This window comes from Laetiporus sulphureus, assembly GCF_001632365.1.
Source record: "Laetiporus sulphureus 93-53 unplaced genomic scaffold LAESUscaffold_5, whole genome shotgun sequence".
Classification (NCBI taxonomy): domain Eukaryota; kingdom Fungi; phylum Basidiomycota; class Agaricomycetes; order Polyporales; family Laetiporaceae; genus Laetiporus; species Laetiporus sulphureus.
This window is the reverse complement of record NW_024468514.1, coordinates 787,970-810,239: the sequence shown is the minus strand read 5'-3', so window position 1 is coordinate 810,239 and position 22,270 is coordinate 787,970. Positions and strand designations below refer to the sequence as shown.

At 47.8% G+C, this 22,270-nt stretch overlaps 4 protein-coding genes across 4 annotated transcripts; 1 reads left to right on the top strand and 3 right to left on the bottom strand.

The window, feature by feature from the left end:
* Positions 1–83: 83 nt before the first annotated feature.
* Positions 84–1,784, bottom strand: LAESUDRAFT_694052 (histone deacetylase complex protein; the record flags this gene model as incomplete). The annotated part of the gene is made up of 7 exons (XM_040906182.1): positions 1,608–1,784; positions 1,289–1,552; positions 1,173–1,236; positions 1,049–1,106; positions 443–996; positions 339–394; positions 84–281 (listed from the first exon to the last, which is right to left on the bottom strand). Exons 1-7 carry the CDS (start codon positions 1,692–1,694, stop codon positions 84–86), a joined length of 1,281 nt encoding a protein of 426 aa, XP_040768174.1. The 5' UTR covers positions 1,695–1,784.
* A 7,033-nt stretch (positions 1,785–8,817) lies between these two features.
* On the top strand, positions 8,818–12,618 carry LAESUDRAFT_747766 (uncharacterized protein). The gene is made up of 7 exons (XM_040911488.1): positions 8,818–9,555; positions 9,612–9,873; positions 10,151–10,168; positions 10,223–10,301; positions 10,358–10,629; positions 10,708–10,840; positions 11,020–12,618. The coding sequence occupies exons 1-7, from the start codon at positions 9,021–9,023 to the stop codon at positions 12,502–12,504; spliced, it is 2,784 nt and encodes a 927-aa protein (XP_040768173.1). The 5' UTR covers positions 8,818–9,020; the 3' UTR covers positions 12,505–12,618.
* Positions 12,619–14,124: 1,506 nt separating this feature from the next.
* Positions 14,125–14,767, bottom strand: LAESUDRAFT_645083 (uncharacterized protein; the record flags this gene model as incomplete). Its single annotated transcript, XM_040903897.1, has 3 exons — positions 14,125–14,334; positions 14,413–14,640; positions 14,705–14,767. Coding segments are annotated over 3 exons (501 nt in total), but the record flags the coding sequence as incomplete, so codon positions are not given.
* A 3,503-nt stretch (positions 14,768–18,270) lies between these two features.
* On the bottom strand, positions 18,271–18,666 carry LAESUDRAFT_793641 (uncharacterized protein; the record flags this gene model as incomplete). Its single annotated transcript, XM_040913943.1, has 1 exon — positions 18,271–18,666. The coding sequence occupies exon 1, from the start codon at positions 18,502–18,504 to the stop codon at positions 18,271–18,273; it is 234 nt and encodes a 77-aa protein (XP_040768171.1). The 5' UTR covers positions 18,505–18,666.
* Between the last annotated feature and the right edge of the window lie 3,604 nt (positions 18,667–22,270).

Here is a 22,270-nt window from a genome sequence, read left to right as displayed (position 1 = left end):
TATGTGTAGGACTCAATCCCACGTACCGCAAGGTACATGCTGATCAAGCAATTGCCGCGACTCGGCCAAGAAATTGGATATTATCAACATTGTACAGAGGCCATCCTGTTGCGTATAATCTCGGAGATGCGACGGAATAGTGCATCTATTTCTGCCAAGAACTCATCTGTGTTCCTGTCTGGAGTGGTTCCGGGTGGGACATCCAACGTGAATGTGGGAGCATATAGGGGGAAGGCGGCATGGTCTGGTATATCAGAGTCCAGAGACAGGAATTGATCAAGCTACGTATTCGTCGTGAGCAATTGCAGTCATTTACAGAAAGCTACAATTACGCTTACGGCGATAGATGTTAAGTACGTCCATGCCCGTGCCACGTTGGCAGAGTTGTAACCTCCTGTGGCAATGGATCAATAAAAGCAATGCCGCTAAATATGATAGACACCACCTCCACCCAGAAGCAGTGTTTTGCAATTCCATTCATTACAAATGCGCTTGAGGCACCACCCTACGCTGCCATTCGCAGATCCGAGTGACCAGTTCCATACGGCATTCGGATCGCCTGCAAGCCCGTCCATGCCGCACTGCACTACCACAAAGTCGGGCTCGAACGCATCTTTCACGCGCTCAACTGAAGGCCAAATTTTTGCAAAAGAGGCATCAGAAGCACCTGCTGCGAGCGGAAGAGACAGAGAGAAGGGATCAAATGCCGGGGAGGCGGGGTCCGATAGCGATGCCAGATGAGAGACAGGAAAGAATCCTGGGGAAGTATGGTGAACCGAGAGGGTGAGAACTTGAGGGGCACCCGAATGATCTGCGGAGGAGACAAATGCTTCGCATACTGCATCGGAGAAATGAAGGTCGAGGTCGAGGTACATGATTCGCGCCTTGCGGGGTGTTGGACTGAAGAAAACCTGTGTGCGTTTGAGGGCAAGGATGGCGAGGATGCAGTCGGCAACGTAGCAGAAGCCTGATGCTTGAGATTTACGCGCATGATGTCTGTTTAGAAAGTCATCAACAAGTGAACGACTCGATAGAAACTGGGTGCCACCTTCCTCCATCCCAGCATATGGCGACGTTCACGTCACCACTCTGGAGAGATTTTGCAGCTGGCGGTTAACGACTCGGTCAGATATGCTTCTTGAAATCTAAGTAGCTATATCTTGAAGTCTGACCTGTCAGTGTTGCCCCTGCTACGAGTTTGACGTATGCTGGTAGCCCTGTGAAGAGCGGACAGTCCTGTCGCCAGAAGAAGTTCACGGAAAAGAGCAACCGTTGTGTCAGTGCTTACGTGCTCAAGCCCATACCCTGAGTCATCCATTCTAGAGAGCCCGGATGCGCGGAATGTTTCTTCAGTGTTCTCTTCATTAAGAACAGCGGACAAATAATCACGGCTATGATATACAGAAAGATCTTTGTAGTTCGCTGGAGTAGGTCGCAGGATTTGTAACTTGGTTCTGTTCCGATCCGTGGACGGATCGAAAAGCCCGTACGCTTTGGCTAGCGAGTGCACGAGAAAAGAGCGATGGTGATTGGAAGGCAGCAGTGAGGAACACTATTGCAGCCCAAGCTTATCAGTAAAGGTTTCACATTCAGGGTTTCATGCACACCTTTACCAGGTCGTTCGAGACAACATAGCATACTTTGCGTGATGCTGAGTCAGGACTTCCGGCACAATCCTCGTTTTCAAAACCCATGTGTATCTTTGGCCAGTACGACAGGAAATGAAAAGAAAGACTGCTGTCGGGCGATGTGCCAATCAGTAACGGTTGCCTAATGTTGTTACGATCATCGCTCGTAACCACCTTCTAGGCGCTCCAAGGATAGGACGTCTGGGCCACTCCACCTCATACCCTTACTATATAAGGACATTACCACGTGGCTATCATAGAATACCCACGCCACAGGGACATTCGGACATCCCTCGGACATGTACAAGTCACGTGACCCTATGTCACGATGATGTCATAGACCTAGACCAGGTAGGCGCACCGAGGCCCCTATGGACTCGTCTGGACTTAGCTACGTCATAGCACGCCATAGCACGCCACTATGGCCTAATCTTGTGTATTAGGGTACCGCTGGGCTTACCCCCAGTACCAGGGGTCCTACCCCACTAATATATATACTGGCTCGAGCTGGGGCCTACCCCCCAGTTTCGAGTTAGACCTTCACCCCTTCTACTTGAGCCAGAGGACCTTGGCGGGTCAGGCGAGAGTTAGAGTATGCGGGTTCTTTAGGCCCATAACATAACTCGAAACTACTCCCTTAGGGCTGTGGGCACCGGTAGCCGCCTCAGTTCGGACTTCTCTTTGGCGACCACTATACCACCTTCCACTCGCTGCAGCCGTCCAGGTCGTATGCACACCACTTGTCGGACACAAGGCAGTCAGCCCCGGCAAGGCACTCGTTTGCCGATTCAGGCACCCTCTCAGTTCCCCGACAAGCCAAGGCATGGTGACATCGGGCACTCGGCGACATCCAGGCAGGATCCGCCAACGACCACGACGCTCCGAACAACCCACAGGCAGCAGATTCTGACGTCGACGACACCGCCCAGGCAGGGCATAGCACGGTCATCACGACCACCCACCACCCCTCGATGCAGGCAGTGTCGGGGAGGCCCCGGGGAGTAGGATCTCCCCTGCAGTAGGCAGGCAGCCATGTGAAAACAAAGTCACCACATGGGTCAACCGCCCAGGCCGGAGTGCCGAAGATCCACCGGGGGCACCGTCCTCCTTGCATCAGGGCAAAAACAACCGAAGAGATTGCCAGAGCCCTTAGGCGGTGAGGCATCCTAGGGGCGCCACCCCGATGACATAAACGAGCGCATGACAAGCCGGAATAAAGGCCTTAAACAAGCCTCCGTGAAAGTTGGCAGAAGGCTTCGACCATGACCTGTTGCAGACCTTGCCGTGACCTCTGACATAAGAGGACTCCGCAGAACTGGGCAGTTAAAATCCATCGGGGCACAGAGGGCCGTAAAGCCTGACGACAGTGCAACGAGCCCGGGCAGAGGGGTGCAGTACTCCTTAAAAGGGTACCGCTACGGAGCAACACCACAGCTAAAGTGCACCGGTGACTCTGACAGCGGAGCTGCCAAGCCCATAAAAAATATCCTTGGCCATAGCTGCCATGCCAACGGACAGTTTACTGTCTAATAGCGAAAGCTGGCCTGTGGGATGACCTTTTAAAGTCTCATCACGGTATACCAGTGAGATAGCTATCACAACGTATGAGCTCCACGGGAAAGGGCTTCCGTTAAATGCTGTAGGACAGCAATCATCTGGACCGCTGTACCAGCGTGACCTGCATAACCTCGGGTGTCGAGGGACTAAACACACCTGCTCAGTGCTAAAGCGGCACCGAGAACAGCCTTCATCCCCACTGTAAACCCGACTTGTTAGGGGATTAGTTATTCATAGCCATGTAGTACATAGGCATATTGTGGCGGAACGAACTGTCAGAACACTCGGTTGGAATGACCGGTGGACCAGGGTACCAGAAGACCCTCGGGAGTTGTTGGACACTGGCAGCGTAATAATCAAAGGCTGTTAAGACCCTTCCGCGACTGCGGACTGCTCAGTATTGCCTCCATAGTTACAAGTAGCTAGCACTAGCACGTTAGCCGATGAAGACTTCGCCTGGTCAGGCACTTCGAGCTCGTGCAAAAGAGCATCCACCCCGAGGCACCGCCTCCAGATTCGATAAAAAGGGTCCATCGCCCTGGCGCCCAGCCAAAGGTTTTCCCCCTTCGACTATCCTCAGCGACTCGAAGGCTCAAGAATGGGTCCACCGCCCTGGCACCAAGCTGAAGGTTTACACTCCGCTCTCTCCGGAACCAACTACAACAGTCCAAATCGACGAAGACAATTGGCGAGGGAGCAGATCAAAAGGATCGAGGGTCAGGATTGATCCGTGAGTGGGGAGCTGCTCCGATCCATCATTTATGACACCGGCCGAAGAAGTACCGTGCCGACAAACAGGGCTGAAGAAGTACTGAGCCCACGACAAACTTCTGAAAGTCCAGTAGGGGCACCAGAAGTAATGGCTATATTAAAGCCATTTAATTTTTGTAACATCATAAAGATGGGGTCTTTATGATGACGCTGTGGACGCAGCCGAGTAAAGCTTGGCAGGGGTTCCTTGTGGGTCCTTGTACTTAATTCCGTCTATACCTTTTATTCGCTATCCTGCCCAGCTGCTTTGCGCTCAGATAAATAGGATCGGTTGAGAGCCCTGGCTGCCGTAGGTGCCACTAGAGGGAACAACTCTCACACTTCGAAGCCTCGGCTGCTTTGCGCTGTTGGAACAACTTCAGAGATTTTAGTTATTGGGTGCCTAGCTTCGGCGAATAGGTTACCTGCATTTATTGTCCGTGGCCGTCCAGCCCAAGGACTATTTTATAAATAATATATTCTTCATTGACCGTGATACTCCAGTCGGATCAAATCAGAAGTGCCAAGGCAGTTCACTTGGACGCAAGGTTCTCGACCCCGCTGACACAGGCAGTGTCTCGGTGGTACAGGAAAAGAGAATACCATTTGAACAAGGTGCACAGTGCTGACGACGCGATCACTTTCCATTACGAACACCCTCCGCGAGCAATCAGGGCTCGTGGGGGGCACGGCTATCTATTATGATACCCAAATATAGTAATCTCAACCCAGGACTCGGGGAAAACTAAATAATAACATACTGAAGATATCCACGAACTGCGACCTTCGTACCTGGTAACATCCGGACTAAGATACCCGGCGAGTACCATATACCCCAGGGAAAGCCCAAGGAGTCCAGGAAATGGCTTGGCGAGGACGCTCAGCCCTAGGACGGGGGTACTAGAAGGTATTACCCCTAGCGTAGTAGCAACCCTAGAATAATAGGTATTCCCACCAATACCAGAAGTTATATCTGGGAATAACCTTTTTACGCCATCATTACGACACATACCCAACGACGCTAGACCTCGTTGATACTCATATCATAAGGCTCGGCCCTAGGACGCTGAGTGCACGCGTTGCTTAGGCATCGTAACTGCAGGAGGCAATAGATCCAAGGAGATCGCCGTAGCCGAATCTCAACTACATACAGTCATTATTCAGAGATACCATTTTCACACGCTAGATCGGCACGGGTGCCGATCGGACAGGCAGTTCATATCGGGTAAGACCAAACCGAGATAGTGATCATGACTATACCCAAATATCTTAGGCTTGATATCCTGGCAGCTTAGAGCGCCACTATAGGAATCAAGTAACCTAATAATAACATAACCCAACTACAATACGCTTGGCAACCTGGCTGCGTTGCACCATTATAGGAACCAAGCCTATTACATAATCCAATACCCGGAGATACCTGAAGAATACGCTCTCCACTTTAGGACTTGCTGGATCAAGATACCCGGCCATCCTCTAACCTATAGAAAGGGACGAGCCCAAGGGGTTCAGACAAGTAGGCGTCAGGAAGACACCACCTAGGACGGGGGTAATATATCCTACCACCCACGCTCATTATGTCATGATCAAGGACTTGGGAAAGTACTGAAGTACGGCCTAAGGATGGCGAGCTCTGGATGAGTAAGCTGCGGACGTACATCGGGAAATCTCAAGTCCCACGGTAACGACGGAGTTAGAGAAGCTCCAATATACCATTAGGATAAACCCTTATCCATCCTCAGGTTGCCTGGCTGCTATGAGCGCCATTATAGGAACTGTGAGATAATCACCTAATCCGCACCCACGACACGTCAGATAACCCACATAAGGAAATGTTGGGCCCACGCACGGATACCCTTATCATATTGTAACGACAACGATACCCTACTATACAGTCAGTATACCTCCGGAACGGGAAGATGCCATGCTCGCAGCTGAGAGACCACGATGCATATCCATCACTTGGTGTAGGCAGACCAAGAAGATGCTCTATGTACAGTCTACAGCCGAGACGAGTACCCATCACCCGAACCACCAATACCTGCTTCCGGCAATTAGGGTCCGGAGCGTAATAAGGCAGAATACCTTATCTAAGCCACAAGGGAAACAAGTCTAGGCAAGACAGGAAACCTAATCAGCTAATATAAATATACCCATATGGCGCAACACGGTCTTTACTAAGAAAGTACACCGGGCCATTACGGGCCACGAGTCACAAGTATACCCATGACAAATGGACATCACAGACTCAATCAGCCGCTACTAAGACCATTACAGGCAAAGTATATCCGCCGACGGTCGTATCCATTACCGACAGATCGGTAATACAAGGATCACAACCTACGTGATTATACCCATTATCGGGTCCAAGGGAATGGCGCGATCCAAGGCATCGCATACCCTATATCAAAGACCATTACTGGCAAAACTAATCTTCCGTAGATACCCGGAGTGGTGGAGGAAGCAACACTGATCCAGGACAGATCACCGAACCCCGGAGGACAAAAGACGATGCCCAGTGTTGTAGAAAGATCACTCAAATACTCCGATCAATCTACTAGAAGCACGGGCTTTATACGTCTATACCCATCAATCCAAACGAAGGGACCCTGGGAACCACACTTATACCACACATTAAAACTCCGCCAAAGCAATGCTAAAGGAATCAGCGAATGACGGAGAGGATCCTCCCGATGCCAAGGAAGTATTCCAGCAGCAGCGCATCAAGGCAGGGAATATACCAGTGGAACCCGTAACCAAAGGGCCTCGTGAGGACACTTCGGTGTAGGACGGGGGTCATGTTACGATTATCGCTCGTAACCACCTTCTAGGCACTCCAAGGATAGGACGTCTGGGCCACTCCACCTCATACCCTTACGATATAAGGACATTACCACGTGGCTATCATAGGATACCCACGCCACAGGGACATTCGGACATCCCTCGGACATGTACAAGTCACGTGACCCTACATCACGATGACATCATAGACCTAGACCAGGTAGGTGCACTGAGGCCCCTACGGACTCGTCTGGACTTAGCTACGTCATAGCACGCCATAGCACGCCACTATGGCCTAATCTTGTGTATTAGGGTACTGCTGGGCTTACCCCCAGTACCAGGGGTCCTACCCCGCTAATATATATACTGGCTCGAGCTGGGGCCTACCCCCCAGTTTCGAGTTAGACCTTCACCCCTTCTACTTGAGCCAGAGGACCTTGGCGGGTCAGGCGAGAGTTAGAGTGCACGGGTTCTTTAGGCCCATAACAAATGTGGTGGCCCCGGATTTGTATGGATGTTCATTGTTGATGAATTGATGTCCCGTGAACTTGTCTCCTGTCAGCCATGCACTCTGTGCATAGAATTATTTTTCCATGTGAAAACCTGTAGAAACATTGCGGAGAAGTGCACCGATTTCTACCGTAAAAAAGGAGTAAATAAAGCATTTGTGGATTATCTTTGACTTTTTCCGTTCTACGACATTCTACCGTTAATGTAGGCTAGTCTGATGCAAATCAAAGGCCAGGAAAGGTGCAAAATGGGACCTTTCCTAGCCTTTCTCCAAATTTATTCACTTGACATGAAAGGCTGAATTACTCAATTCAATTATAAAGCCTTTCCTGCAGTGAGAATTGGTGCTTTCTTTGAGGTGGTAGTAGATCCTGCCTTGGATATGCCTTGCATTCAGGAGAAAAGGATGCGAGGGCACGGAGGCCCTTAGGGGTGGAGACTCAGATGGTCGGCGCCATGCAGATCGCAACTTGTGATTCTCCTCCACTGGCATCTAGTATTAGTCTATCTAGCTACACGCTCTCTCCGTCCTTTCCATTGTGTCCCAAATTGTCGACATCAGAATAGCCGCTATCTGTCGTAATTACAGCGTGCGGGATACAGTGGATTCTATTGCAAAAAGCAGATCGCAGACGACGCTTTGCGTGATTCGAGGCGGGCATGGGGCATGGTGAGCGCGTTAGTACGCGTCGAATGACGGCGCGTCATTACCTTTTTATCGGAACAAGCACTCTTCCTGCTCTCTTTGGTAGAGAAGTGCGCGATTATGGGATCATTCCATTTGACAAGCAAGACTTTGGTTGCCCGAAAATGTGCTGAACAAGCAGGAAAGACGTATTCGGATTTAGGCTTGGCACCTTCGCGTGGTCAATCTTTCAAGATAGTTTCAAGAATCCTGCAGATCTCTGCGCGCAAATGATGCACACAGCACGTATTCGACTTCCTCATTGGGCGAGTCTCTTACTGCATCAACGCGTGGGTGATGCTTGCAAAGGAGAGCATACAATTCTCTAGGACCGGTAGATCTGATTGTATGCTCTCCTTAGAAATTCGTTGATATAGATTGCATAATCATATGTGCATTACACCGTGAGCAACGTGGGCAGCTGCGGAGTGCGAATGGAGCCATGCGAGCGAGGACATAATTGATGGCAGAGGGCGCCGAGCCGTCAGAGGAGGAGCGAGTGGCAGCGCGCGTGCCGGCGTCCGTTGCGCCAACCAGGAAGCTCGTTGCTCGATATGGGCATAGTGTCGCCACGAAATCACGAGACGATCGTTCTTTAGAAGCCGCTGGCCACTCCTCGGTCTCGCTCTTTCCCAGTATGGCACTCCTGCTGCTCGATTTGGAAGGCGTGCTCGGTGCGTTGACAGGTCGCAGCTCAGCTCGGTGAGCGGCATCCTCCGACCACATGCCGCGCTGCAGCTATAAGAATCCACCTTCCTCGCAATGCCCCCTTTTCTTTCTCCCGTCACATCATATCCCCCCTCATACCCGCCCACAGCTCGTATCCAGCCCCATCCTTGCCACTTAACATCCCGCTATCCATATTCTTATTCCAGCTTCAAGCACTACGTGTGACACACCGTTGATCCTCAGGATCGTTCCGCCAAACATTTCGCTGCGTTAGCTTCATGTGCTGGGAAGTAACGGCATCGCATACGAGATCGCTTCGCTTCGCTTGACCTTCTACGCATTCTTCCTGTCTCCAGTCCATATCAGCTCGTTTCCAGCTTTCTTTTGGCTCTCAAACTTTCACGATCTGATACCCTGCGAACCACCTCAAAGTACCCATAATGTCCATGTACACGCACGAGACCCAGTCTTCATCCTCTTCTCTTAGCTCTACTACTCAGCACGCTCATCAGCATTCTCCAAGGCGCTCATCCCCGCTCTCGCAGACGTTGACTACCGACCACGATACCTCTACGAACAACCCACCTGTTAGCCCTGGCTCTTCCATCACCAGCGACAGCGGATCGTCTCGTTATCATTGCGCCTCTTCTGATTCGTTTGTATCTTCCAACGATAGTTCCTCTCTCCAGAGCCTCTCTCGTGAAGTCTCTTCGTCAGATGTATCTCATCAGCGTTGTCAGCTATCTTCAGCCAGCGAAGGATTCAACGTCGCCCGTCCCATCGCCTCTATGCTGTCCGCGAGTGCTCCACAATTCCAGAGCCGTATTCTCGACGCGCCCATTGACATCCACAAGCTCGCCCCAGCGGTTAGCGTCCCAGTCAAAGTGGCCGTCCACGCAATCACCCCTCATGTGACCGAACAAGCTGTTGGTACTCCATCCCTTCCTACTTCTGGACAAGGCGCTGGCGCTCTTCGTAAGTGAGAGCCACGCATTTGTGCCTCCCGTACTGAATGGGTCTTCTTCGCGCAGCTGCTTCCCAGACATCGGCTTCAGACTCACGAATGGCTCCCATGAACACACCTCAGTCGGCAGATGGCTGCAAGGAGACATCCCCCGTCAAGTCTCAGCCGATGGATGCGCAGACTCAGTCGTCTGAGTTCCGCACTCCGAACGTCTATATCAATGGACTGCCTCCGAATTTCCCCGAAGAGGACTTGTTTAAGATGACACATGAGTTTGGACAAGTCCTTAGCGTGCGGACATTCACCCGGCACGTTTGTGACAAGCCTTCGTAAGTTTTTTTCTATCTCTTCCTGGGTTGGCGCGGGTCGGCATATCTGCACATGGTATCCCTGAGGGAATGGGTGTCGTTCGCCGTCCTTTACGGTGCTGATATACGTGATTCCTTTCCGTATAAACGCCCGCGTTTACTTTGCATTCGTTCCATCGTTCGATTGTATACGCACGATATGCGCTTCATGCCCGGCTGTTTTCCAACAAAAGCGAAGGTGCCGATGCTGATTGTCATTTTGGATATTGCTCTGCTCCGTCCGACACTTGTGATGTAGTGGGTACGGGTTCGTCTTGTAAGTACCATTGTCCGATACTCGTTAACATTGACCGATGGATTTCGGCAACAGGTTTGATACTATTGAAGCCGCGGAAAAGTGCGTCGAATCTCTGCGCAAATATAGAAATCTCCACCCGTCATTCTCGAAGGTGCGGTAGTCATTCGCCCATCTCTTTGCCTCTGTTCTGACTTGCAATTATTGCAGCAAATTCACAAGATTCCTGGCACAATATACTCATCTTCTTCGTTCACCCCTGGAGGGCCAAATTCCGATATTCATCGCCTTCCTGCAGATTCATTCAAAGCACGTATGGAGCAGCTGAAAGATACCACGTCGACGAACTTGTACATGGAGGGCTTGCCTTTAAGTATCGACGACCAGACGCTCGCTGCACTCGTACGCCCGTATCGCATCATGAGCAGCCGCTTCTTCCAGACAAGGCTGAGCAATCCGCCGAGAATGATTGCATTCGTGAGGTAAGCTGAAAGCGTATATATGTACAAAGATTGTACCGCAGTGCTTTTGGCGGGAGTCTCATTTGTTTTTTTATGTAGGTTGGAGACTCGTGAAGCCGCGGAAGAGGTCGTCGAACGCTTGCACGGTCGTCTTGTCCGTGGGTGGGAAAAGGACTCTGGTTGCAGGATTTCTGTTCGGTTCGCCGATACAACCGAGCAGAGAGAACTCAGGGTGAGTGACATTCTATGTCGTCATGCGTGCAGTTCGAACGAGCTTGCGTTTGTGCGATGACTGTCGCAAGCTCTCGGATCCCAAATCGTCGCATCATCTATTATTTTCCGTTCTTTCGTTCCCTCCTTCTGGACCGTTTATGTTACCGTGAGCATATTGCCGATGATTTCCTTCTGCAGCGTTTGGAGCGGATGAATAGAGACGGTGATAATTCTCCTGGTCGCATCACGATGGCACAAGCTGCTCTCCTCAACCTCAACGGCACACAGCTCAACCCAAGACTTACTTCTTCTCCTCTTATGCGGGCAGATCTTGGGTATCTACAGAACGGCGTCAATGCAAACTCTCCCCTTCTATCCGGGAGGTTGGCCAGTAATTTACCCCTTTCTTCAGTATCGTCGACGCTACCGCTTGCACAACAGCCCTTTTTGCAGTCGTTGGATCCGATGCGAGGCATGTCGCTGCTCGCAGGTGGGGAGATGTGTGATGGTCTCATCTCGGATGCGTCGCGTTTGATGCGGCCAGGCATTATACTGCCTCATCCGTCGCTACTTCAAGACGACTCATCATCTTTGCAAAATGCGCAGCTGCAGTCCTCTATGGGAACCGGCGTGGGTGGATTGGCAGCTCGCGCGGACAATGGGTTCACGCCGATGGAGAGGATGCTCCTTCAGGCCCATGTCCAGAGGCAGCAAGTATGGAACCTGCTAGAGAACCAAATGGAAAACCAGTACGGCGCGTCGTTGCTCGACCAGGCTCGTGGCGTGATGGACTCGCCCGTCTCTGGTAAAAGTACGCTGGGCCGGGAGCCAACCCGTCGTCTACTGGATGTCCTTCCCCCCATGTCGGAGGACGATTTCCATGCGCAAGGGCCATTGCAACAACAGCAATCTCTCGTGGATCTCGGAGATGCAAACAATCTACTTCGCCTCGGCGCAGAAAACCGCTCTTCTTTTCCCCTGGGATCCGGTTCTCACAGCGCTCTCGTCCATCAACAGCACCAAAGAAACAGAACGCACGCATCTCACGCCCGTGTAGAGGTCGAAGGCGACAACAACGCACAAGCCTTACACATGCGATCCACGACATTCCCCTCGCAGTACCTCAGCAACCGTTCTTCGCAGAGTCTCTTAACTACTTTTACATCACAGGATCGCGCCGTAAACTCGAGCACTTCCAACAACAAAACCAACCATATCCACAGTATGAGCAGCACAATTATCGGCAGCGCCAGTCATTACGACAATCGCAGCAGCAGTACGAACTACCTGGTAAATAGCAAGCACAATTCTCTAGACAGAACCTCTCTCCGTTCCGCCGATCCGGACGACAGCAATGCTCCCTTCGTTCGCGAGGGCCGACAACCCACGGCTGCCACGATGTTCAGCGAGCAGGACAATACTGGGAAACACGACAGTCGCACTGCGTCCATTCGTACCAACCGCCTCCCTCCGCGGCCTGCCTCGAACGACGAAGATCACTCTCCGCTTGTTTCACCTGCGCTCACTCATTCTGGACGCACACCTGTTTCGCTCAGCCCCGCGACGCCGTTCTTTAACTCGGACCGAACGTTCGAGGGACCTGCGATGATCGCTGCAGAAGGGATTAGGGAGGTCCGCTTGGATATTGGCGAGCAGCAGAAGAAGAGTGTGGGCGGGCATTGAATCGCCCACCGGCATTAGCTGATTATACACTGTTCTATGTACTCTACACTGTATTGAAAGCCTGTGATATGAATGAGATCGTCGCAATAACATGTTCCCTGCCGTTGCGACAGTGACGGACTTGCGGACATGCTAGCTGCTCGCCCAGGGTGGCCGGTCGTCCAGGTGCGACGACATTGCAACAAGAACATTCCGTCACTACCTGTTGGATTGTTCTCGCTCAGCGCGGCATGGGCGGGATTTACTGGGCTCCTTACGTCGTACCTGTGCGTTGCAGCCGTTCCGACACACTACGCCACGCCTGTCTCCCATCCGGTCCCGATGTGCTTCCAGCTCACATTTAGGGCGCGAAAAATTAGGAATTGTGACCTGCTTAACCGGCTACTTAGCAATGGCCCCCTGCAAGGGTCTATTTTACCTATGTAATTTACGGTTAATTAACAAAGGGGGGTCCGGGGGGCGCAGCCCCCGAAACACCGAGGTAATTAACGCTAATTAGCTGGTAAATTTACTCAAAATGATGGTAAATTACAACTTCCTACACTGTCTATGCCGCTACCAATGGTCCCAGTCAGGCTGCTCATCCTCAATAATCTCCATGACCTTTTTCTGCACTGGCTGATTAAGTACAGTTGGATTGTTGGAGAGAATTTCCTTGAGGAAAGCTGAATTGATGTCAACAACCTCAGGCATGGCAAAATCTGCCATATTTTCCATCATGTAATCCTGCCCATTTTCGAGAAAGTCAGCCATAGACAGGCCTGCTCCACCAATGTTTTCTGCTCCCATTTCATCATCTCCTCTGCTATGAATTGTTGCATCCATGTCCTGCCATTTGACTACTGGCCTTGCCTTGGGCATTGTTTCTTGCTTGCTTGGGTCGTAGCGATGGAATTGGCAAATAGTAATTGTGTCAAATAAATTTTGCACATCCTGTGTGGCATGCCATGCATCATTGAGCCATGTCATGGTCGACATTGTTCATTCATCTGCCATGGAGTTTGGAACTGCTGAGTATATCTTGATGTCGAGTGCCTAATAACGACCCATTCTAAGTCATTGTCTGCTTGCAAATTCAAAGTTCTGGCAACTCACTCCAAGAACTGTCGCATCAGCATCTTTCTGTCTCTGTACTCATCAATCTCGCACACTCTGTCCATCATGTAGTGGCTTGTCAAATGGCTCACAGCTCTGATCACAGGCCTTTTGACGCTTAGGCTGATGTCAAGTGCACAAGATGAGGATTCCTGAGACTCATGGCCACATGGAGCTCATCACCCTTAAGACCGGCAGCAATGCTGCTGTACTCACTCTTCAGTATATGTTGCAAGCTCAAGCCAACTCAGCGCAAGACAGAGTCATCGCATTCTTCAATTGTAGGTTCCTGCTCCTTAGCAGTGCCAGACCCACTTGATGGTGCAAGCCGTATGCGTGGAATAGTGAGCAGATTGAGATGCTTGAAGACAGTGGCATCATGATAACCTGAGTTACTTACCAGTGAGTCATGGCAATCACTGAGCTAATGAGAGATGATTTACGAGGATCCAAGTAGAACACAGTAATGTAGATGTCTCTAGATGCATCATCAATCATCTCCTTGAAATGGTGATTGGTAATGGCTCACACTGCATCTATTGTTGATGGAGACAGATTGACCACATTGTTTATGAACAGATCAGCAAGATGGGCAACAACAGTGAGCCAGAACAAGTAGACGTCAGCAATAGTTGAGTAAGCCAACTCAAGGCACTTGATAGCCTTCACAAACAGACTTGTAAGTGCAATAAATCTCATGAGATTATACTCAAACTCAATTGTATCATGGGTATTCTGCCTGAATGCATTTTTCTTGGGCTGGAACACATCAGTGAACCATGTATTGTGAGTAGTATAAAGTCCAGAACTCACCAAAATGTCAATAACAATACCCAATTCAGGCTTGCTGATGATATCATAGAATGCAGGTAAGCAGTCGTGCACTGAGATCACTGCCCATGTATATGTACTGAAGCATGTTTCTCCAATCATTGTAAGGCCATTCTTAATGTTGAAAGCTGCACGGGCATCATTAAAGTGTTCTGCTGCATAGATTGACTTGTGCATGTACACTAAAATTGCCTTCAAATCAGCAATCATCTATCAATAAGGTAGGTTAATTTATGCCACTTGAATATATCAAAATAAGTCTGTCGTCACACACAGGTGCAAATTCTGGCAGTTCACCAATCTGTAATAGTGCCAGGTTCATTTTGTGGCAGCAGTCTTACAAGTTGAATATGTGTCTGAATAACTTGCAGATTATTTGACAGGCCTTACATGTGTTTCCTGTGTTGTCTGCTACCACCGCTGAGATATTGGATGCACTGACGCTCTTGATAACTGGCTTGAGTATCTCCACAATGTACTTTGCAGTGTGGCTGACATGAGATGCATCATTTACATCTATTAGGAAGCCTTGGCATTCTGGTGTGATGATGTGGATTATGTATATGCCTTTGGGTTTTCAGATGTTTCTGCCATCAAAAGAGATTGTCAAGTCATGTACACCTTGCAGATAATGAATGATCTCTAGCTGCAGTCTTGCAGCTTCCTCAACCAGTTCCATAGGATTGTTGCACTTGTAGGGATGTACTTTCCATGCCCAACAATGTTCACAAAGTTCTTAAACTTATATGAGTCGATCACTCATGTTGACAGCCCATTACATGCTACAAGCAGTACAAGTGCATGATCACCACAGGTCTTGAGTTCCTGCTTCCTGACATCTTAATATTTTTGGAACATGTCTGACTCCATCTTCACCTTCTTGATGGGCTGCATCTTGGTCTCTGCACAATCATCATCACTCTCTGGCTCTATCTCTGATTCCCTGCTATTTTCTGGCTTGATATCTCCCAGTCTCAGCTGATTTCCATGTGACTTCACTGCTGAGAGCTCCAACACAGCATGCTTTAGATTTGCAGGAAAATATCCACATTTTTTCACATGATTTAAGATCTGACTCAAGTTACGAGGCCAGGTCCATGATGTCTTGCATGCTGCACTTGCGATGCATTGCACCCACTTCTTCTCAGACTCGTCAGTGCATCGGCATGGCTTGGTGATCTGCAATAGCAATAGATGCAGCTTCGTACCACCTCCTCGACTGTCATCATCTTCGTCACTTGATACAAAGTCCAGATCAAGATATGATGTGAGCTCCTATGTGTCTGGTCGTGGTGCTTTCTTTGTCATCTTTTTATTGGTACTCACTTGCTTTTTTGTCTCATTCTCTCCACACTTTCCCAGGACAGTCATAAGTGAGTGTGTGCCACCACTTTTCTCAATCCAGATTGGCACAATAGGCTTGCATTCAGGCTTGTCAGCCATAGAAGAGGCTACGTCTATCAACGATGCAAGCAGCAGCTATAATTTTATCATTATACATATACGCAGTGTTGATTTGCTATTCAAGCTTACTGAAATGTTAGCTGTCACTGGGTGAAACAATCAATAATTTGAGGTGAAAGATGGTAAAGAAATTGTAAAAAAAGTTTAAATCTTTTCAGCATCTTTACTGTCAATTTGTGATAAAAGGATTCAGAATATTATTAACATCTTTTCTTGTTAAAGATGATAAAAATATTGGAAAAAGATTAGATAACATATCAGCAATCTTTTTTTCAACCATTTTGCAATCTTTTAGATAAAGCTATGATAAAAAGTTTCAAAGTCTTTTTTCATTCTTTTCTTATCAAAGATAATGAACACATTGTGACCATGTCATATCATTATCATTCTGCACTAAGCCAATATTCGAATATAAAGGTTAATACTTAGCTTCAAATGTTAGTGCTATCTATTGAAGCCTTAGCGCTAGCATAGTATCGATGTCTACATCTTAGCACTAGCTTAGTACTAGCATAGTACTAGCATTTAGACCTTAGTACCAGCATAGTACTAATGTTTAGACTTTAGTACTAACCTTTAAACCTTAGTACTAGCATAGTACTAGCATTCAGATTTTAGTACTAGCTTGGTACTAGCATAGTACTAATCTCCAGACCTTACTACTAGCATAGTACTAGCATTCAGATCTTAGTACAAGCTTGGTACTAGCATAGTACTAGCATTCAGGTCTTAGTACTAACCTTCAAACCTTAGTACTATTTGCAGGCCTTAGTTATATTGAGGGGCACCAGCAGACAAAATTATGAGAGCTTAAGAATGATTCGTTTGTGCTTTCATGTTGAGTGGCATACACTTTGGTGTCTGATGTAAGCAGCTCATGCATTACAGTTAGAACTTGTGTTTATAATGTGCACTTATGCTCAGGCTGCACCACCAAAAATACATTCCTTCATCTCCTCTCAGACCCCACCATACAAGTTCTCAGATGTTTGACATGATGGACCAGACAGCAGAATGACAGCGGCTGTAAAACGTGCACATTGAGGACACCTGCATCATTTCATGAGCAGTATCACTCATTTGTGTGTGAAGGGTGCTCTCCACCTGTGTTCCTAACAAGGTGTATGCTGTGATAATGTTAGTGATCAGCAGCAATACTGATTCATTCGATGAAGCAGGATACATGGCCGACAGAATGGAGATAGTGGCACAATGAGAGTGGCAGTCATTTGAGGGCCAGCGTGACTCATGTGACAGATCAGAACATGCTGAGATGCATCATGTCAATCAAAGCATAAGCATAATCAATGACCATAGGTGAACAATCCTTTTTGAGGCACATATATAAATGCACTATCTGATTTTAACACCTAAGTAGGTGAGCATAAACTGTCATTCTCGTTATCTCGAGCACAATATACTTTTATCTGCTTGAGCATGCCAAAGTACTAGCTTAGTACTAGCATAGCACTAGCATTTAGATTTTAGTATTAGCATTCTGCTAACATTGAAATCTTAGTATCCCTCTTCTGACCATAGTACTAGCTAACATATAAACCTGAGTATTAACCTCCATATCTTAGTACTAGCTTAGTAGATGAAAACAAGGACATAGTCACAATATTTTCATCATCTTTAATCAAAAAAGAGTGAAAAAAGATTTTAAAACTTTTTATTATAGTTTAAATGAAAGATTGTAAAATGATCGAACAAATATATATTAATATTTCATTTGATCTCCTTTCAATCTTTTCATCATCTTTCACAATAAAAGATGTTAATAATATTTTAAAACTTTTATCACAAATTGACAGTGAAGATGCTTAAGAGGTTTGAACTTTTTCTTCGATATTTTTACCATCTTTTACCTCAAATTATTGATTGCTTCACCCAGTGTGTGAGATAGACATTTTCTGCAACTGTAATAGAATCGTCCACCCATTTTTGGAAGAGAATATGCTCTTCAAGATGTATCAAATTGTCTTCAAACACATATACAAGCATTTCAATCTCTGGTTCTTGCTCCTTCAACACAAATGTGTTTCTTGAACCAGTGCGTGGACCAAGATGAGCCTTAAGTGCTTGGTTGAACATCATCCATTGCTCTTCAGAGTCTAGGGTATTGTTCACATCTACAGTGACCCACAAAACTGTTGATAAGATTGCTTACTTCGACTTGTATGGTGAATATCTCCTCAACCACTGGGCCAACTAAATGTTATAAGAACTCGTTTGAAAGCTTATTATCATGGCTTTCCAATGCAGCTTTGTTTATATTTTTAGCATATTTTGATCCTAAGATATTTGATACTCTTTGAGGGCCACTCTTATCAACAGTTTTGTGGCACATATTCAGGTTCTACAAAACTCATACTTTCAGTACTTGGTATAGCCTCCCTTTGCCTTCACAACTGCATCCACCCTCCTTGGCATATTTTCAATCAGATTCTGACACACTTCCTTTCCAATAGCCTCCCATTCCTTCTCTACCCTTTCCCACAACTCAGTAATTCCCTTTGGTGGCTCCTGATACTCTGCAAGCTTCTTTTTGAGGTGACCCCACAAATTCTCTATGAGATTGAGATCTGGGGATTGAGAGGGCCATAGCATGGTGTTGAAATCATGGTCTTTGAACCAATCCTTGGCCTTCTTGCTGGTGTGCTTGGGGTCATTGTCTTGCTGGAACACCGCATCCTCCACAGTTTTGCCTCAATCCTCCAGGCTATTCTGCAGCTCATCCTCCAGAATGCTGACATAAAGGTCTGCATCCATTCTGCCATCAATATTGCAGGCATACCCACACCATCCCAACCCATACAGCCCCACATCATCAAGGATCCACCTCCAAACTTCTGAGTCCCTTTCACCAACCTATCACTGAGGCTCTCCCCTGGCTTCTTCCACACCCATTTCCTTCCATCTGACCCCATCCTGTTAATCTTTGTCTCAACTGACCATACCACCCTTCTCCAGTCTTCTACAGTCCAATACTGGTGAGCCAAAGCGAAGTCCATCCTCTCCTTCTGATGCCTTGCAGAGAGTAAAGGCCTTTTTTGCTTCACTACAGCCTTCATTCCTGCCTTCTTCAACCCTCTTTGCACTGTCTCTGCATTGACGACCTTCCCAGTAACATCTTCAAGAGCTCTGGCCACAGCAGGAGATGTGGTAGCCTTGCCAGTCCCAATGAGTCGAGTAGCATAGTGAAGATTGGCAGTAGTAAGAAGGGAAGGACACCCTCCTTTGGCCTTAGGAATGGTGGGGCAGTGTGTGGAGCACAGTTTACCGATGGTAGAATAGTGTAGCTCAGTCAAAGCTTCAATTTCTTGAAGAGATTTGCCATTCTGAAGCAAAGCGATGACATGGTTGACAGTTTCAGTAGCAACGGCTTTTGGCATGATGTTGGTTGAGTGTGAAAAGTTGCGTATGGCTGTTTCTACATTGTTCATGTTGAAACATGATCATTCAATCAATATTCCCACAAGGAACCCTGTCAACACATCAAGAATCACAATATTCTGAGAACTTGTGTGTGCGCCACAAAACTGTTGATAAGAGTGGCCCTCAAAGAGTATCCAATATCATAAGATCCACATAATGCTAAAAATATAAACAAAATTGCATTGTAAAGCCATGATAATAGGCTTTAAAATGAGCTCTTATAACATTTATTTGGCTCAGTGATTGAGGAGATATTTACTATACAAGTCGAATTAACCAATCTTATCAACAGTTTTGTGGGTCACTGTACATCGAATGGAATAATGGCAGATTCATAAAGTGCTTTATAGGGAATTATGTCGGGAAGATTTTAGAGGAGTTGACACAGTGTCAAAATTTGTTCTGGAAGAGTTGTCATAGTTGGTCATCAAGGATGATGAACAGTACATTTTCATGCTGTGAATGAGCAATAAAGCTTGAAACAGCACTATACTAGTCCAAACAGTGTTAGTCCCTCTTAGCAGATATCTTCCACCCCTCACATCATTGCCAATGCTGATGGACATTCTGAACACCCATCGTCCCCACCCCTGGGCACTTCCTATTTAAATGTAATTTACCTTTAATTTTTAGCATTTTTGAAACTAACTGTAAATTACATGTAATTTACATAGGTAAAATAGCCCTGGCTAATTAGCATTGGCTATTTTTCCATGCCCTACTCACATTAGCCATAATCTGATCTGCATTTCTTATGATCTGCATGTACTTAGCATATATGCCAATATCCAGCTACTTTATCTTGATACTCACTCATTCTATGTCTTTCTAGCAGTGTTTGTCTTTGCGAAAAGCACCAAAGAGCAGATCTCAAACAACTGCATACAATATTGTTTCATATTCACTTTGACAGCCAGATGTGAGGATTTGACATAAACTATGACACATAGAGTGCATGGCCTACAGCATATTTAAAAATAAACATGAGAAGAACCACTTTTTTTTTGGCATTTATTTATATCCTGCACTATGTGCAGCATCATACAGCAGGGTAATGTACAGGGCAAGGGAGGGCCCAGCGTGCTATTGCGCCAGGCCAGGGAATCACATAGAGGGCAAACTAGTACATAAACAGCAGCTACATAACAATGTCCACTTCGTCGCCATGCTCTCCAGAGGTGTGGTCAGCAGTGGAGGGGCTGATGATGCCTGTGCCATCTTCAGAGGCAGTGAAGGCAGCTGGGTTCCTATACTCTGCCTGCTTGAGGCATGCGATGGAGTCCATGTGGTGGAGACCATGACAGTTGACGCACCTAGAGTAGGTGCAGGAATCAGAGGCAGCGCGATTCTCCTTCATGCACGATGTGCACCGTGAACGATGCAAGTCTTCATAATGATGGCTGGTGCAGACACAGCATCTGAGCAATTTGGTGCACCCAGTGACTAGGTGCCCATACGCCCAGCACCTTGTGCATTGATGAAGGCATGGCTTTTCACGCCAGCATGAAGCAGTTATGGGAGCGTCGAAGGTGAATAGGGGGTGCAGAGGATGGAGGTGAGGAGGGAGCCGTCCAGATCTTCAAAATCAAGGACCACAGATGAGCGGGTACCGACGATGAGCTCAGGTCATCGTGCCCAGCGCAGAGGTTGAGTGATGGTGAGGTGCTTGATAGCTGGGTTCTTGAGAAGCTCCTCGGCAAGCACGGCCAGGGAGTGGGCCTCTGCACCAGTGTGGGTCCAAGTGTAGACATTGCTGAGGAGGATGTGGGACCATTTACTATTCTGGGTGATAGCTTGGTCATGTCCAATGCCTAGGGCAAGTCAGATTGTCAGGAGGTGAGCGTCAATGTGGGGGTGGAAGGTGTTGGGCGAAAAAACCAGGACGAGGTTGCTGGAGGGACTGGGGTATGCAGCGAGTGCAGTGAGCCCTTCAGCAGTTAGAACCATGACCAGGACACAGTTGACGTCATCAAGGATAGCAGCGGGGGTGGCAGAGGTGATGCATTTCGGGATGCGACTGGAGTATCGAATCGCATACCGGACTGGTGTCCCAGCACCCTTTGGTGCTTGGGCCTTGTGGGCAGATGGAGGGTTCAGAGCACACATGAGAGAAATCGGATGTGAGAGCACAGCTGCCACTGCATAAGACTGCCCTTTGGCCATCTTAGTCAGAGGTGTCGTGACCAGGGAGGCAACTGGAGGAAGCCAGTGCAGCAGACACCTGGCTCACATGCACCTCAAGGGCAGTGAGCCAGTTTCTCAGGTTGTTGCAAAGGGCTGAGATGGTGGCGGTGAAGTCGCTGCCTGCTTGCTGAGGTGGGGGAGTTTGCAACAAAGGTGTGAGATGAGAGGTGAGCCGAGATAATGGACCTGCAGCTGCAGGCAGGGATGCTAGAGCAGGGTCAGTGAGATTAAGGCCAGCAAACCAGCCAGTGACCTTGTCGATTACCTTGTGCGCAAGTTTCAGCTGTGCCACCAACTTTCCTGATTCTGACCCAGCAGGTCGAACATTGTTGAGAGTGTCTCACAGGCAGTGGTAGAGCTTGAGGTGATGCAGCAAAGCTACGATGCGTTCTTCAGAGGAGAGTGAATGCTGGGCAAGTGCACGAGGCACTTGCGTAGATGGTGGTGGTTGCAGTTCAAGATCCATGCATAGAGGCCTGGAGAAGAACCACAGTTTGCTCATGTTTTTATTAATGATAATTTGATTATTTTGATTAATATTTACTGAATTATGCAGAGAAGATATATGATCAGAATTAAAATAATGCATTTAGTTTTTTCAAAGTAATGTCAAGCAATAAATACACAGTAGTATGATGTGATTATGGTATGGTGCTGAGCTATCACAAACTTAGGACGCAGAGCGCCGACTAAGCCTATGACCTTATGATCAAACACTTACTGACTGTTGTCGACGTAAGGATGGACACAAAGA